The 17,384-nt window shown below is 39.6% G+C and overlaps 1 protein-coding gene across 1 annotated transcript in view; it reads right to left on the reverse strand.

Moving 5' to 3' along the window:
- LOC124555482 (adenosine 3'-phospho 5'-phosphosulfate transporter 1) overlaps positions 1 to 17,384 on the reverse strand; it is a 97,213-nt gene that overhangs the window by 7,208 nt on the left and 72,621 nt on the right. Inside the window, exon 7 of the mRNA XM_047129406.1 lies at positions 1,663 to 1,788. Within this exon, the coding sequence (XP_046985362.1) occupies positions 1,663 to 1,788 (126 nt within the window). The remainder of the gene's footprint in view (positions 1 to 1,662; positions 1,789 to 17,384) is intronic.

Genomic DNA, 17,384 nt, shown 5'->3' on the forward strand with positions numbered 1-17,384 from the left:
TCAGGCCTCCTTTGATTCAATGCTATACAATTTAGAGTCTTTGGCTGCAGTATATGGGGGCTTCACATGATGCTGCATTGCCAAAGCTTGAGATCATGTGCAGTTCTGTAGCCTTAATCATTTGTGTATTTGCACATACTTAATCTATGCAGCAAATTTCATTCAGTCACACGAGTCCTTCTTGGTGTTGCAACTTTCACAGAAGTAACTATATTGAAATCTATTATGGTAAGAAAACTTGGAGGCATGTCAGCAAGTAAATATTATTAAGTGAAGTGACACCATTGTAAAATTGTGGATGTGTATTGTGGTAAATGTAAAAACTATTAGTAAACCAGATTCTACATCATTAGTAATCAAGTCTAGAAATCTACAGTGTTCTCACTGTTAAAATTTCCACCCTTTTATCTTTTCTCTTACTCTCACTTCTGCCTTCTGTTTCCATATTTTAATCATTACAAATTTGTCACTGTTAATTATGTTATCTCAGTAATCACAGTATGTATTACTTGCCCTCTTCATTACTTCTGTCTGTGTGCTAAGTAGATTCTCTGTAAGAATTGGCAGCATACAGTAGGGGAGAACCAAACATAGTAACCAAGTACCCACTGATTCAGAAATCATCTACAATAATTAAATTACATTTTTTTTTCACAATCATTACAGACATATGCCCAGAAATGCATGCCGAGGTGTACAGCTACTTGAAGGTAGAGATAAAATATGTTGAACACTGTAGAATATGACCCTAGTATCAGCACGAGGTAAGCAAATGACTATGTGGCACATTCTCCACAACAGCCAGTATCAATTTCACACAGCATACAGGCCTTATAACTGACAGACTTGCCTCTATAGTGACGGTTTTGTCACTGGTTCATCACACACACCACCACGTTGCTATGATTTCTGACATCCACTTGATTCACAGATGAGGCTACTTTTACGAGAGGCAGCACTGTCAACCTTCACAAAACCTGCCTGTAAGCTATGGAAAAATCTTCATGCTATGGTTGCAGTGAACAATAACACCAATTCAGCCTAAATGTGTGGGCAGGGATTATTCAGAGCTGCCTCTTGAATGCGGAGATAAAACACAAGAACAGACAGAATGTTCCCACTTGCCTTGTGGGTTCTCGTGTTGCTGTCTATCACTGAAACCTACACTATCACAGATTTAGGATCTTCACCTTCTAGAGGTTGGACCTCCCTTGAAGCACATTTCTGGCCATTTGACCATTACATTTTTTGCACCTTATCCATTCATGGATCATTTCCTGCAGTTCATCCCCATTTACTAAAATTGCCCTATATAGTACTTATGTGGCAAGGAAGGAAAAATATATATGCGCGCGCGCACACACACACACACACACACACACACACACACAAGTGCAACACTCTCCACCCCCCCCCCCCCCCCTCAGAGAGAGAGAGAGAGAGAGAGAGAGAGAGAGAGAGAGAGAGAGAGAGAGAGAGAGAGAGCACTACGTAATCATCATACTTATTGCACTGTAACCACAATTACTCCACTACCACACTGCAAGGACAGAGAGAGATGCAATATGCATTTTATGTACTGGCAATAATAACCATTATTGTAAGTATGGCACAATAAAACTAGCAATACGTAAAACATAAAATAAAAGCAAATTCCCTTACCTGTCTAATAGTCATAATTATTGCAAATATCACAGGTCCAAATGTAGAGATTGTGAAGAAAATGAAAAGCTGTCCAGCGGCTGAACAAACGGATAGAATCAGGCAATCAAATATGAATTTTGGAAACTGCAAAAATGAGAAACATACAATGTAAATAAATCACTTTGACCTAAAATAGAAAATTCATAAAGCAGGATTTAACCTTTGGAAGAAGAGAGATCTTTTTTTTATTTTAGTAATAGAACAAATCAGTACAGAAACGTAGCTTTATTTTTATTGATAAATGTAACATATAATGCCTCTACAATTTTTACAATAAGAAAACAGTGGCACTACTTCATACACTCCATATTACTGAACGACATGCACATCCTGTCTCTGTTGCAGGTTGCCTACGGAACAGCTTCTAGGGGCCAACAAAAATTTTATTTTCAATAGTCCATATAATTACTGACCAATTTTGGAAACTTAAAATACTGTCATACTCTACTCATTAAGAGGTACAATCTTAAGTTAAAGGTTTAATCCAGTAAGACAAGTATTAAATTTAGTAACTGTGTGTATGTCTTCCAACAAATTTTACACGCATTTTCAAACTGTTATGAAATTTTTTCTCAATCTTGTTTGTTTTGTTTTGTTTTAGAGCACAAAAACAACAAAGGTCATATGCGCCCATGTCAGAACCACCGAAGACGAAAGTTGTCAATGAAAAGGGAGCCGGAGCTGCCCGGCAGTGAACAGGCCATAATACGGTTAATGGTGATAGCAAAGAGGATGACACTCAGGATGGAACCCCGTGGCACACTGTTTTCCTGGATAAAGGTGTCCTACAAGGCATAACCCTCACATATCCTGAAAACTTGGTCTTTTAAAAATTCCTGAAGGAAAGGGGGCATGTGGCCTCAGAAGCCCCATGTGTACATAGTACGGAGGATACCAATCCTCCAGCAGATGTCGTAGGCTTCCCCCATATCGAAAAACATGGCCACAGTCTGGTATTTCTGCAGAGGACCATTAATGATATAGGTTGACAAAGTGACAAGATGGTCAACTGTACAACAGTGTGCTCAAAATCCACACTGTGCAGTGGTTAGTAACTTGTGAGACTCAAGCCACCATACCAGCCGGGCATGACTCAAACATTCTATCACCTTGCTAACACAGTTGGTGAGAGAAATAGGGCGGTAGACAGAAGGAAGGTGTTTGTCCTTAGCGGGCTTAGGTACGGCTATAACAGTGGCTCCATGCCAGCATCTGGGAAATGTGCCCTCTGTCCAGATGCAACTGTTTGTATGAAGGACAAAGTGCTTGCCCACACCATAAAGGTTCAACATCTGAATCTGAACATCATGCAGCCCTGGGGCAGGGGATCAGGATGAACTGAGAGCATGATCTATCTCACTCATAGTAAAAGCAGCATTGTAGCACTCACAATTCTGAGAAGAGAAGGGTATCACCTGAGCCTCCTCCAATCATTTTTGATGGAAGAAGGCAGGGTTATAGCGGGTGGAGCTCAAAATCTCCGCAAAATAGTGGCCCAAGGTGTTGTAGATAACAATAGGGTCCACTATGGTTGCTCGAGTACGTGTCAGAGAGAGCAGACCACTTGAGACAACGGGAAAAGTGGTCAGTGCAGTGTGAGAAGTCCAAATGGGAATAGTTGTGTGTGGAGCCTGAAAGGAACATGGATACTCAAGTGTTAAGGCAGATGAGGTTGAGTTGACTGAGAAGGCCAGCCAAGAGAGCACCTCTTGGACAGGTTCTGGAAGAGCCTCAAAGGGGATTGTGAACATTAAAGTCACTGAGCAGCAAAAATGGGTGATGAAATTGCCCAATAAGCTGGAGGAAGTCTGCCCTGGTGACCCCGAATGATGGAGGGATGTACATGGCACACAGGGAAAAGGTGAAGTGGTGTTCCCAGCCTGAATTACACCATGGATGTGAGGGTACTCTGTGTACCCAAAATCATCTGATTCCATTCCTACTGATCACATCTGACATGCCTGGGTCCATATTCAAACAATTTCTGTAAATCCTGTGTGGTACATCAGTGGTCACGAATATGTTCAGTGACTTGTAGTCCTTGTTACTATGTGTCACTATTGTAAGCAGGGCAAGAGGATTCTACATGCTACTAGGAAGAAATCTGTAATTCAGTTGCTCAGTAATGTAGCGTAATTTTCAGATTATCTGTGCACATTAAGTAATCTTTGTATTTCTGGGTTGGGCTTCAATATTTTGATGAACTGAAATCAACTGTTCATGCTAAATGAGTTGTTATTTAAGTGGACTTTCAGACTTTTACAGTAGAGCCACATGAAATAAACGTCTGCCTTAACACTGTGGTTTACAGTCTTGGCTTCTCACAACATGACACAAGAATTACACGTTGCCCATTTTTGTGCAACTATGAACAAGATTTCAGCAATGCATATCTTCCCAAAATAACACAGAATATGTATGGCACCTCTGATTCTCAGAATCATAGGTTATTTTTGCTGTATTAAAAGGTAGGTAGAATTTGCTATCAATTCGGATTCCATTCAGGACTAATAGCATGATTCAGCTTCTTAATAAAAACATTTTTCAACAGTCTAAAGCATTTTCCAGAAAACTGTTGAAACACTATGAAGATGATATCTGAATGGGACAGAAATCTGTAGATGTGATTTATATGTACAAACAAACAGCTAGAATTTCAGAAAAAATTGTATGATTTGTTCAAGAGAAAGAGCTTCACAAAGTGAACACATCATTAACACATTGGTTCAGCTAAGGGTCTTATGCAAAAAGCTATTCAGCTTGGCACTGATTGATAAAATTGTTGGACGTCCTCCTGTGGAATAATGTGAAAAATTCTGTGCAACTGAAGTGTTGGATTGTGAAAATCTCAAGCTGACTGGAAGGCCCTTCCCATTATGCCCTAAATATTCCCAGCTGCGGAGAGATCCAGCAACCTTGCTGGCCACACATGAATACAAACAGTAGAAACTCTCACCATGAATGTGTGGGCATTATCTTGCTGAAATGTATGCCCAGGATGGCTTGTCATGGAGGACAACAAAGCGATGCATAGAATATCATCGACATACCGCTGTGTTGTAAGGGTGCCGCAGATGACAACCAAAATGGTCGTACTATGAAAAGAAATGGCATCCCAGACCATTACTTCCAGCTGTTGGGCCGTATGGAAGGCGACAGTTAAATTTGTATCCTACCACTGTCTGCGGCACCTCCAGACACGGCTTTTCTGGTCATCGGGGCTCAATTCAGAGCAAGACTCATGATTGACGACAGTTCTGTTTCAGTCAATGAGATTCCAACCTGGATATGCCCAACACCACAGCAAATAGGCTCATTGGTGTACGTAGGTCAATGGTAGTTGGTGCAAGTGGTGCCACCAGCACAGCCACCTTTCGGTGAGCCAACTATTAATGGCCCCTGTGGTCACTGAAGCACAAGTTGCATATCTGATCAGGGCTCTGAGTGCCTTACCAACAATTGCTCAGTCCTCATGTTCTATTGTCTCTCTAAGTCAAACACTTCCTTCTTGATGCGGTGTTCAGCCACAGTTCACCCATTCCTGCCAACATCGTTGAATAGTGGCATCGCTCCTATTCGAATGTCAAGCATTTTGTTAATTACTCCAAGTGGCTTCTTCGAGTCCAACTACACATCCTCTCTCAAATGCTGGCATATGCGTATGTTGTTCACTGGCCTTTCTGTGAGGCACAGGCACTGTCCAACAGAGTACACGAAATTAAATTTACAAAGACTTTATGCCCTGGTTTTGACATGTCCCCTCTTTACTATCACTGCCAGCTGTGCAGTGAAACTACATTGCAGTGCCACACGTTCATTGATCAGCCATCAAAGTTTACAATTTTGCATTTTCAGTTGATACCTGTATAAACAACAATTTGTGACCAATCTGCGTAACTCCTTAATGGTCTGCATCTGCATCTTCTTCTTCTGCTTAGAGTGTAATTTCTAATAGCTTTCTGTCATTTCAGGTTTACCAGTGGAACAGCATTGTTAAACTTTAGTTATTTCTGTGCTATAAATTTGCATCACCACATTTTACAAATTTGTTCGAGTTTGCCTGTTACACAGCATAATACGCAGAAAAATAACCATGACAATTTCTTTCTCCATTCCAGTGCTCCGTGAACAAACTAGTGATTAACGTGAAGTGCCTGAATGCAATAATTTTTCTTTTATCAGGTGTTCCTGGTGTTAGGAAAATATTTGTTTTCGTCACTCAATACACACGCGGTATTTTTGTGATGATGTCAGTAACTGTTTAATTGCCAGTAAAATATACATTATTCAAATATTATCATAAGAATTGTGTTACAGGAATTGTTATAAAATATTTGATGTCAACAAATAAAAGTCCTGATTAATGGAAGTCATCTGTAATGTTGCATCATACCCAGTCTGCTAGTCACTTGTGTAACAATTACATCTGCAACAGTTTAGCTGTCAATATGAAATGCAAGTTATTCAAAAAATAATGATTTGAGACATTCTTGGTATGGTTTAAGCGATTAAAATTCATGTGTGTGCACTTTAGACTTCACACTATGTGGTGCTACATTCTCTTGTCATGGCTGTTTCTGCTTATTTGCTGGATCACATGCTAGGCAGGAAGGACTTTACAGACTGCAGTTATATGCTGTTCTTCATGTGGCAAAAATGAATAACTTCAAGATTGACTTAAAAAAACTTGCAGTGCATCTTAGCAGTTAAAATTTTGATAGTGCATTTAGTGTATTCTTCCTGCATGAAAAATTTCAGGGTAGGTTTTGAAATGTTGGATTGGCCTGTTCCCTTTTAAGTTACCTGCAGATAAATCAGCGACACCTGATGGCAGAACGCGTACCACAACCGTGCCATGCCCCTACTTGAAAAATTTTCAATGACTAGGGAGTAGGCAAGCATTACATAAGTTTATAATATGTTTCACAGCACAGGCTATTTGTTCATTTGTATTGAATTGTTCACTTTAGTAAACTTATGGGCCTTAATAATAGTAACCTTGAAATATCAGTGTCTTCTATTTGTTCAAGTTTTTTTGTGTGTGTATGTCAATCCAAAAGTAAGGTAACACAAGCTCTCATGGCTGAAAGATTTCTTTGGCTGTCTGAATTAACTGCTAGGAGCTCAGAACATAGCCACAGTGTTAGCACACAACTAAAATCATCTCTGAGACGGTCCCATTCACAGGAATACTGTCACATGTAACTGTGCACAAGGTGGCTAAATTTATGAGTTTTAATAAATTGATGACTTGATATGGAACTGGGAGATTTTTCTGGGGAATTTTAATGTGTTGACACCTAGACATGTACAGTATTATTCCTGTACCATGAAGAAAGGTGTAGGTTTAATATACAGTACTTAATAATGACAGGGGACATTTATATGAAGAGTAACAGCGTGGTTAGCTGCAAAAATCTGCAACAGGTGACAATCTGTGCATTGTATCATTCCTGAGAAATTCAGCAACCAACAAAAATGTTTACACTAGATTTCCAGGCAACTCTCAGGAGGTCACATGTTCACTATAATAGGGAGCAGTGAAAATGGAGCAGAGAGAGAAAGGTCACTTTCCCCACCCTTCACATGTTCCGTCCTGTAACTGCCAATGACCAGCATATAACTCAGCCCATGCCTTTAAATGCACACTACTGTGAGTGCTGTATCTATTGTAGGTGCCATCCAAGTAACACAATAATGAGAAAATTTTCAAAGGAACACCTATTCCTGACACTGATCTTGCAGTAGATTCACACAGCTGCCACCAGCACAGTTTTATGACTCTACTGTAAATAATCTTCTCGTTATGCACTTTCTGTATCCAAGCTGTCTTTGTTTACTGAGGGAACTTTTATTGTGATCACACACATTCCTTTTCCTGGTTGTGAGTTGTTATTCAAATCCAAGACATACAGGGCTAAACATAGACAGCCATAGCAAGGTTTCCAAATTTCTTCAAGACTTAAAAGAATATTTGAAATGAAATCCTGTTAGCACCACATGGTGCAATCACAAAGGCATGTTGTGATTCATTAAACAAAACTTGCAGCAGAACAAGTTATGGAAACCACTGATGAAGAGCAGAAGTCCAGTCACAAAAAAAACATTAATGGAAGACTGCCAATATTTGGCCAATTTCCAGAAGGTTCTCACTGATCACACTTTATTTTAGAATTCTGTTATTCTTGTGAACCTCCAGTACATCAAAATGGGGGCCAGAGGTCTTAAATAACAAGACTTACTTCACAGGGGGATCATGCCATGGGATGCAAGATTATGAAAACAGACTCAAAAAAATACAAAAAAGGAAGATGTATTAAGATGCAAAGATTACACATAGTAGCGAGTAGGGCAAATTTTCTACGAGAAATAAACAAAATCAGGACACAAAATAATTTTCAGGCCATTATTTGTCAGAATGAGAGATGACTTGACCAAAATCAAGCCAGGAACCATATCTGGTGGTTATGCCAGTTATCATTCAGAAAAATAGAAAATTCATCACTCAAACGAGAAAGGAAGGATGGACTTTTCTACACTAACTATGGGAGGCGGGGTGGGGAGGTGGGAGGGGGCAGTGGAGATGACATATTTTGATCTGGTATACGTAAGAAGATATACTGGAAGAAGTCAATCCCAAAATTTTAATAAGGGTCATTAATTTGATATAAAGCAGCTGTTGGTAATATGTCACTATGTCACTTTGGAGGCAGGCAATGGGAGGATGGTAATGGTTAGTAAATGACAAGCTCTTAACCACATGACAACAATACTATGGAAAGGATAGTTGCTACTCATCATATAGAGGAGATTCTGAGTCACAGATGGCCACAACAAAAAGAAAGTTCATTTTCTGACAGTCTTTCTTTTTGTTGTTCTTATCTGCGACTCAGCATTTGTGCTATCCTTTTCATAATATTGTCAAACATTCCATCCTGGACTTTCTACTGCTGAATTTTTTCTTAACCACATGACATCTACAAAACAACAAATTTGCATTCCTCACTGTGTGCAGATGGTCATTCCTTCACTTTCCGCAATTTTCTCCAAGTGAAATTTTTGTTATAAACATACATCGTAATTCTGCATGTATTACTTTGAAATCATTATGAATGGTTTTCTCAGAAATACAGTATCCTTATTGTGCTGCAGACTGATCTGTAGCACAGCCCAAATTCTATGTTGGGTCGGGGGGGGGGGGGGGGGGGGTGAATAGTTTTATTTGTCGGAAATGAGGGAAGCAGTGTGAACAGGCATAAACTGAATATTAGAACTGCAAAAGCTAAGGATTACTAGAGGGCATACAAACAGTATTAACTAATTTCCTATATGTATATATCTATTTCCATTGGAAGAAACTGTACTTTTATCTGATACATGATTTGCTTACAAGTTGATGGCAGCTATTTTGAGGTTGTCATTATTTTAGTAACTAACAGTTATTCTTTGCACAGTGAAAATTGTCTCATTAATAAACAGCCTATTGAAAATGAGCTTTTATTCGGCTATCTTAATTCCCATTATTTCTCGTGCTACATATTGCTAACATACACTTCAAGGTAAATATGCAGACTGCCCCTTTTACACTTTTAACAAGAGAACCATCACCAGCACATCCACAACCATTTTGAACTTGATACAATAGCAGCACAAATGGTGTAGAAGATAGAGAGATTTCCCCTTATCACTAATCTGCAATAACATGACTTCACGAGGAGGAATCTACGAGAATTTCTTATACAGCATTACAATTACTTCAAATAATTGCTCTGCTACTGAATTTTCAGATCATGTTGAAACCACAATTAAGTCCAAATCCGAAAGCAGGGTCATCAATGAAATACAACATTTAGAACTGTAAGCATGTTTATTACTGACACTAACATACAACCGGAACAGAACTGACCTCCTTGATGGAGAGTGCAATTATATACAAACATTAAAAATATAATATATTTCATGAACATTCCAGAAATGATTACTAAATAACAAGTACTTGCTGGCAGTCAGGTTTGAACTGGTGACTGCAGCACACCAGACAGTGGCTCTAACCACTAAAACACACTGCTTTCACCAGAGCTCACAGCAACGCTCCCTTTCCTGGAGAAGCGGCAACCCAATGTTCTGGAAGTCCTCATAGGAGCCAACTACAATACTATGGATCTAGGTTGTGCCAATAGTCGTCTGTATGGTGGCGTTGGCAGATTCTTGCATTCTGGTTGTGCTATTACATCCTCTTCACTATGATGAGCATCGCAGGTAGCCCCTCCCATCAAAGCTTCATGATCGTCACGCAGGTCTTCAGTTTTCTTGAACCTCCCATTGTCAATCTGTGCATCTGGACTCTAGTAGCGCTTCATACAAAGGACATGGACAACGTCTCTGCACTTTTGTCTTCTTGATGATGGGTCACATTCATTAACTTGATGTGTGCTGTTTGTCAAACGATAAAGGATAGGATATGGCCCATAGTCGCACTTCTAAATTTTTCTGATAATCCTACTTTCTCCACAGGTGTGAAAAGCCAAACAAAATCTCTTGGGATGTGTCTCATGGGTCAGTGCTTGGTACAGTAGTGCTCTCAGTCCTTATCCAGTGTGTGTGTATGAGCCAGCTGTCCTGCTCCACTTGAAATCAGAACAATGTGTCCACTGACATTTCAGCCTTGCAACCATGGAACGGAAAGAACAATAGAAGCCTATAGTGCCTTGCATCACTGTGTTGTATGGGAGTGTCATGATGGGCAGTACTGGATCCTAATCTCTTTGTGTGACATCAAAATATATCAAAAACATATTTGCCAGATGGTTATTAAAGAGTTCTGTAATGCCATTTGTGTGAGGATGGTAAAAAGTTGTCACACAGTAGATTATGTCACAACATGAAATTATCTCTGATACTTGTCTCAGCCAGAAAACTTTTTCACAATCAGAGATCAACACAGGGAGCTCTGTGATTGAAAATGATGTCTTCTACAAGGATCTCTGCAATTTCTAGAGCTTTGATAGACAGCACAGCTTTTGCGACAGCATACTGGGCAAGGTAGTAAGTGCAGACTGTTATTCACCGATTCCTGTTTGCCAACATCGGAAACCTCCCCAAGAGGCCTATTCCAGTTCAACGGAATGGTGCTGCTGCAGGCATGATTCGTACCACATGCCCCAGATGTAACTGCGTCGTGTGCTTCTATTGATGGCATTCCTTACAGTGGCATATATAGTGTCTAACAAACCTGTAGAGACCTGGCCAGTGACAGATACCTCTAATTCTGTCTCAAGTCCTCATGAATTCCAAGTGATCAGACATCGCAGCATCATGGAAAACTTCAGGAGAGCTTGCCACAGATGAGCTGAGGTAATGAGCAACCACCTATGCCCTACTGGATCATAGTTCCTTTAATAAAATGCTTTGTTAATTAATTGGAATTCTTCTTTGGGCGATTCCTCCTCTTTCAAGACATATATAATTTTCAGCAGTGCTGGATATTCCCTCTGTTCAGCAGCAATGTCTTAATGCAGTGATGATTGAGATTTTTGTCCATGCTGCTTTGTTATGCCAAAAAATTTCTTGGGAGACGGTAGGTGTCCTTACGTTTGCATCCACTTTTGTATACCACTGTGACGACGTACTCCTGAAGCCTCAGTGCCCATCTCACCAGTTGACCCAGCAGATCCTTCAGGCTAGTCAGCCAGTCGAGCGAATGGTGGTCTGTCACAATGGTGAATAGTTCGCCTAATAAATATGAGCAGAACTTGTTGATGGCCCAAACAACTGCAAGATACTCTTTTTAGTTTGTAGAGTAGTTCATTTTGTATTTGGAGTGTACTCTGTAAGTATAAGCTATCACCTTTGCACCACCACCTTGAAGTTGAACAAAAACTTCTTCATTCAAAAACCACTAGCATCAGTATGAAGTTTTATCATGGCATTCTCACCATGCGTCACTAGAATGGGATTAGTTGTAATGCCTCCTTACGGATGAGGAAACATTCTTCTTGTATTTCATTCCAGGAAAATTTGGTGTCTCCCTGCAGTAGTTCTTGAAAGAGATGCTCCTTCGTACAGGGGTACTTTATGAACTGCTGGTGGTATGAGCCTATTCCATGAAAAATTCTCATACACTCCATTGCCATTCACTAGGTGCCCCAAGATTTTTATTTCTTGGGCAACGAAGAAGCACTTTCTCACATTCAGGCGGAGACCTGCAGTCTGAACACACTTCAATGCTGTTGTCAGACAGCTTAGATATTCTTCAAATATCTTTGGAAAGATGATAATGTCATCCAGATAGCGAAGACACAGTGCCCATTTAAGGTGTTGAAGCAGGCCGTCCATCATATGTTCATAGGTGGCTGGAGCATTACACAGTCCAAACCGCATTACTTTAAACTGACAGAGGCCATCAGGAGTTACGACAACAGTCTTTTCCCAGTTAGCCTCTTCAACCTCCATTTGCCAGTAGGCTTCTGGCATGTCCATAGTTGGGAAATAATTTGCTCCATGGCATGTCCATAGTTGGAAAATACTTTGCTCCTTTTAAACAGTCTATGGTATCATCAATGTGTGGAAATGGACAGACTTCATTCTTCGTGATTTTACTCAGCTATCGGTAGTTGATGCAGAAATGCCCTGTGCCATCCTTCTCCTTCACAAGGACCACAGGAAAGTAACAAGGCCACTCAGACGGTTCACTAACATCATGTTGCCATGTCTTCCCCACTTCCTCCCATATTATTCATTATTTACCTGTGACACTCAACATGAATGCCAACATTCAAAAATCGATGCAGAATGGCTCCCACTCGCTGATACTGTTCCTTAGTCAGCCCAGATCCAATACACCGTTGGTAGTAGCTCCCTCCCCTGCATTGGCTACTGTGGTAGAAGAGCATGATTCTTCATCAGTGACACTAAGCTACCCTTCCTGGATTGGTTCCGTCATCCCTAAACACACATTTAGAGATGAGTTGTAGCTCCCCATGACAATTAGTGGTCCAAAGTTCTCTTTGGCCACCTACAATGATTATGACTGCCAATGGTATGTAGATTTCTTCTGTGAGCCTGAGTAGCTTTTTGCAATCAATAAAAGCTTGAAAGTTTAATTGAGAGTCTCTACGGAACTCACCTCATTGATAATGGTGAGATGTCATCATCAATGACAAACAACTTCCTGAGCAGTCTTTATTATATGTGCTCATCAAAATGCTTCCTCAATCTGGAGCTCCCACAGTCTCAGACTGCTTGTGATGCCTGTAAGAACCTCACATGAGAAAAACATTATGCCCGCATTCTGTTAAAATGACTTCACAGAGCATTCAACTAATGGCAGAGATTAGTGCCAAAGATTGATACACCTCTTTTTTGACATTCTCTATTATCTCTTGACATATGGGGTTGATATTCATGACTGCTATCTCTTGTGTACTCAGTCAGACATTTCTGTATGTCACACACTGCTTAATCTCTTCCCTTATTCTCTGATAAATGAGACAGGCAAGCTCATGGTGGTCTTCTGCAACTAACACAGTGACACCATTTGGCTGTCTGTCATATCTCTTTTGTCTGACTCTTTTTCTGTTGTTTCCTCAATTATCTGGATCCACTTGATGAATTCCTCTGTTGTCATGACATCCTTTACCAGAAGAGCTTGGTACATGTATTTTGTCATTCCTTTCATCAGATGTGAGATTTTTTCACTTCTGCCATATTTGGATTTGTGATGTAGCATAAGTGGACTTGCTACTTGTTGTCGCTGAACATTTTCTCAAGTTAGGCCCCGAATTTGACCCCAATATTGAGCTTCTCTTCACTGTTCTGAACCACTGCTGAGCTGTGCCATTGAAGTATAAGAACACATTTGCCAAACACATCACATCATCCCAACTATTGTATCTGGTGATTTGGTCAAATCCCTTCAGCCATTTCATAAGGTTGGCCCGTGTCTCTGGAAAAACACCTCTGGATGCCTGATGTGTAGATGGCTTGTACTGCTGTTTTGGAGTCCATCTGTCTCCTGAATATACAATTCTTATGAATGATGTACTGCTTGTATTCTGGTTCCTGTCTGTGTACGTGACAGCTTTGATGTTGCCTAATTGCAGCCATGGTGATGTAGATGTTTTCAAGTACCCACTCAACAAATTCACATTTAAACCACAATCGCATACATATCTCAAGGTGAGGTTGTCAATGCAGCACGACACTATGGACTGAAAATACACTTACTGCTGGAAGTTTCATTGTTGTAAATCTGTTAGTTATTGTTCAGTGCTAAACTGAGTAGAATGCTGCGTCACACAGTTTGCGAATTTTGAGGTGGCACAGTTGGAGGAGCAATGCATCTGCATTAAATTTTTTGTGAAACTCAAGAAACCCATTACAGACACACATTCAATGATGCAAAAGTCAACAGTGATGATTGCTTAAGCCAAACTCAGTGTTACAAATGGTTCATACACTTTAAAAATGGCCAGACAGAGTTAAAGATGACCCTCATTGAGGATGGCCTTTGATGTCTACCGACAACGCTCATGTCAGGAATGTCAATGAAATTGTGCATGCCAATCGAAGACTGACTGTCCAAGAGATTGCAGAAGAATGTAACATTTCAGTTGGATCATGTCACGAAATTCTGACACAGCATCTTGAAATGCATTGTGTTGCCGCCAAGTTCATCACATAACTCACGAATCTAGACCTGGAAGACCATCATCTCGCAATCTGTGAAGAGGTTCTGGATCACACAAATGAGAACAAGATGTTCCTTAAGACAATCATAATTGATGATGAGATATGGGTCTATGGTTATGATGTTCAGACCAAGGTTCAACCTTCACAACGGGTCTGAAAGGTTCTCCAAGACCAAAAAAGCTTGTCAGATGAGATCAAATGTCAAGGCCAAGCTCATAGTTTTCTTTGACTTTGAAGTAGTAGTTCACCATGAATTCATGTCACTTAGAATGTAAGTTCTTTGCTATGTTTCCATGACTGAAAGACAAGACTATATATTATAAATGTTATGTCGATGACATCTTGTTACTGTTAGAGGGGGACAAGAATGAGGTTACTGCATTTGCTCAAGCCATAGGCAGCATGCACCAAAAAATAGTGTTTACTACAGAAATAGAAGAAGCGGGCTCCATTAACTATTTAGACCTTATCATTAAGAAGGTTGATAACAGACACAAATTTTCGATTTCAGAAAGCCTACATGTACAGATACTATTATCGGAGCCAGTCCATGCCATCCGCCAAAATATAAAAGGACCTTTTTCACCTCTATGATCCACCGACTTTTAAATTACCATTGACCGACAATGAAATACGCCAAGAACTTGGTATATTAAGGCAAATTGCAGTAGCCAACGATTTCTCAGCTAAAGATGTTATGCGCCCATACAATAGGATAAAAAAAAAACAGAAAGCAAATAGTAGGCAGATCCACAGTCATCTAGAAAAAAGAAAGTATAAAGAAAACCTGAAAACTATTCCAATGAAATTTTACGGAAAAACGTCCATACAAACAGAAAAGTGTTTGAATAAATCTAAGGTTAGATGTGGTTTTCAAGTTAACAACACTCTGAAACTCCGTGTAAAACATAGTTTGAGTAAAGATTCTGATAAATTTGATGGGTCTGGGGTTTACAAGATCGTTTGTAGTAGTTGTGACAAATTTTACATCGGTCAAATTGGCCGTTCTTTTAAAATTAGATTCAGGGAGCATTTGCAGGCACATAACAAAACTGCATTGGGAATGCATTTGGCAGAAACTGGCCACACTATAGGCAATATCGAGAGTTGTATGCATATTCTACACAGGGCAGAGAAGGGTCTCGCTCTTCACTTGTTGGAGGAGTTAGAGATTTACAAAGAGAAAAAGCATGAGCCCACTAAGGTACTCAATGGACAAAGCAATTTTGTGCCCAACGCCTACTTTGCTATGTTTGATAACATACTACGATAACCAAATAATGCCTCGCGTATTTATACCTAGCCTTACTTGGTGATTTATGTCGAGAACAGTAGGCATTTGCCTTACTTCCAAACATTAACTGATTATGTCACACCTACTAACTGAATGTATAACCAGACTATATAATTTTATTTATTGATTGTTAATATGCTGTTTAAAAGTTTTCTGTCGGAGACATATTACGTTTTATGTAAGGCCCTCTAGTGGTTAAGTTCTTAAGATTGGTGCGTGCCTAAATAACATCCTGGCGGCCATCCCAACAGAGGGTGCTGATCATTGATCTGTCCTTTTTCAGCTGTTATATTGACATTTTATCTTTCATAGGCAATTTATAGGTTGCTACAGGCAATGTATTACGTATATTAATTGTTGACCATAAATTCACCATAAAAAGTATCAGTCCTATTCTGTTCATATATTTCCTTTTAATAATTTTATATGGGTAACTGTATTCGTCATTTAATGTATCACAATTAGTTTCCATGATAGTTATCAATTTTAAAGGTCTGCTACATGTATTTTAGATAATGTGTTTTTATCAGATTATGTTTTTTGCGTAAATGATGACTACATCTAAGCCCACAGTAGCGACATCTAGGGAGGATGTAGGCAAACAGATTTCTGGCAGCTACTGTACTTCAGTAGCCAGTTGCAATAATGACTGCATGGATGATGATGCCTATTCTACACCTTATTTTAGATCTATGTGATGATGCTGTGCTGATTATATTTATATGTTTTGACGATGCCATTATGGCCTTATCACTTTACGACATGGTGTAAAAAAGGTACATTTTACCATATTTTATCTGTACATTTCCCTGGTTGTACGATAGTATATTGTGATACGTATTGCTGTATTATGTTGAAAGACACACTGCTCACTAGGTGCATATATTTGTATATTATAGATCTGAGGATGGTCATTATGGACTGAAACCGGTCATCATCTAAAGAATTGATATTGTGATCAAAGACTGGAATAAAAAACAATTGACAGTATTGGATCACTGTTTGTATACGCGACCATGTCGCAATTGGTGGAAAAAGACAAGGCTCGGTAGAAATCTTCAGGTAATGGATGATATATTGAATCTAACTGATAGTAGGAGAAAATATAAAAATGCAGCAAATGAAGCAGGAAAAAGGACATCCAGACATGTAGAACATGAAACAGACAGGAAGTGCAAAATGGCAAAGCAGAAATGGCTAGACAGGAAATGCAAGGCTGTAGAAGCATGCATGACCAGGGGAAGTACAGATTACACTTCTAGGAAAATTAAAAAGGGCCCTTGCAGAAAAGAAAAGCATCTGTATGAATATTGTGAGTTTGGGTAGCAAGCCTGTATTAAGTAAATAAGGTGCAAGGAATATATAGAAGATCTATACAAGGGAAATGTAAAGAGAAAGAAGAGAAAGGGAAGCAGATGAAGATAAGACAGGAAATATGATACTGCAAGAAGACTGACATAGCACTGAAAGAACAAGTCAAAAAAGGCACATGGAGTAGGTGGCATTCCTTCAGAACTATTCAGATATTTGGGAGAGCTAACCATGATCAAACTACTCAACATGGTGCGCAAAGTATATGAGATGGCAAAAATACCCTCGGACATCAAGAACAATGTGATAATCCCAATTTCAAAGAAGGAATGTGGTGACAGGTGTGATATCACCTAACCATCAGTTTAATAAATCATAGTTGCAA

This window comes from Schistocerca americana, chromosome X (assembly GCF_021461395.2).
Source record: "Schistocerca americana isolate TAMUIC-IGC-003095 chromosome X, iqSchAmer2.1, whole genome shotgun sequence".
Taxonomy (NCBI): domain Eukaryota; kingdom Metazoa; phylum Arthropoda; class Insecta; order Orthoptera; family Acrididae; genus Schistocerca; species Schistocerca americana.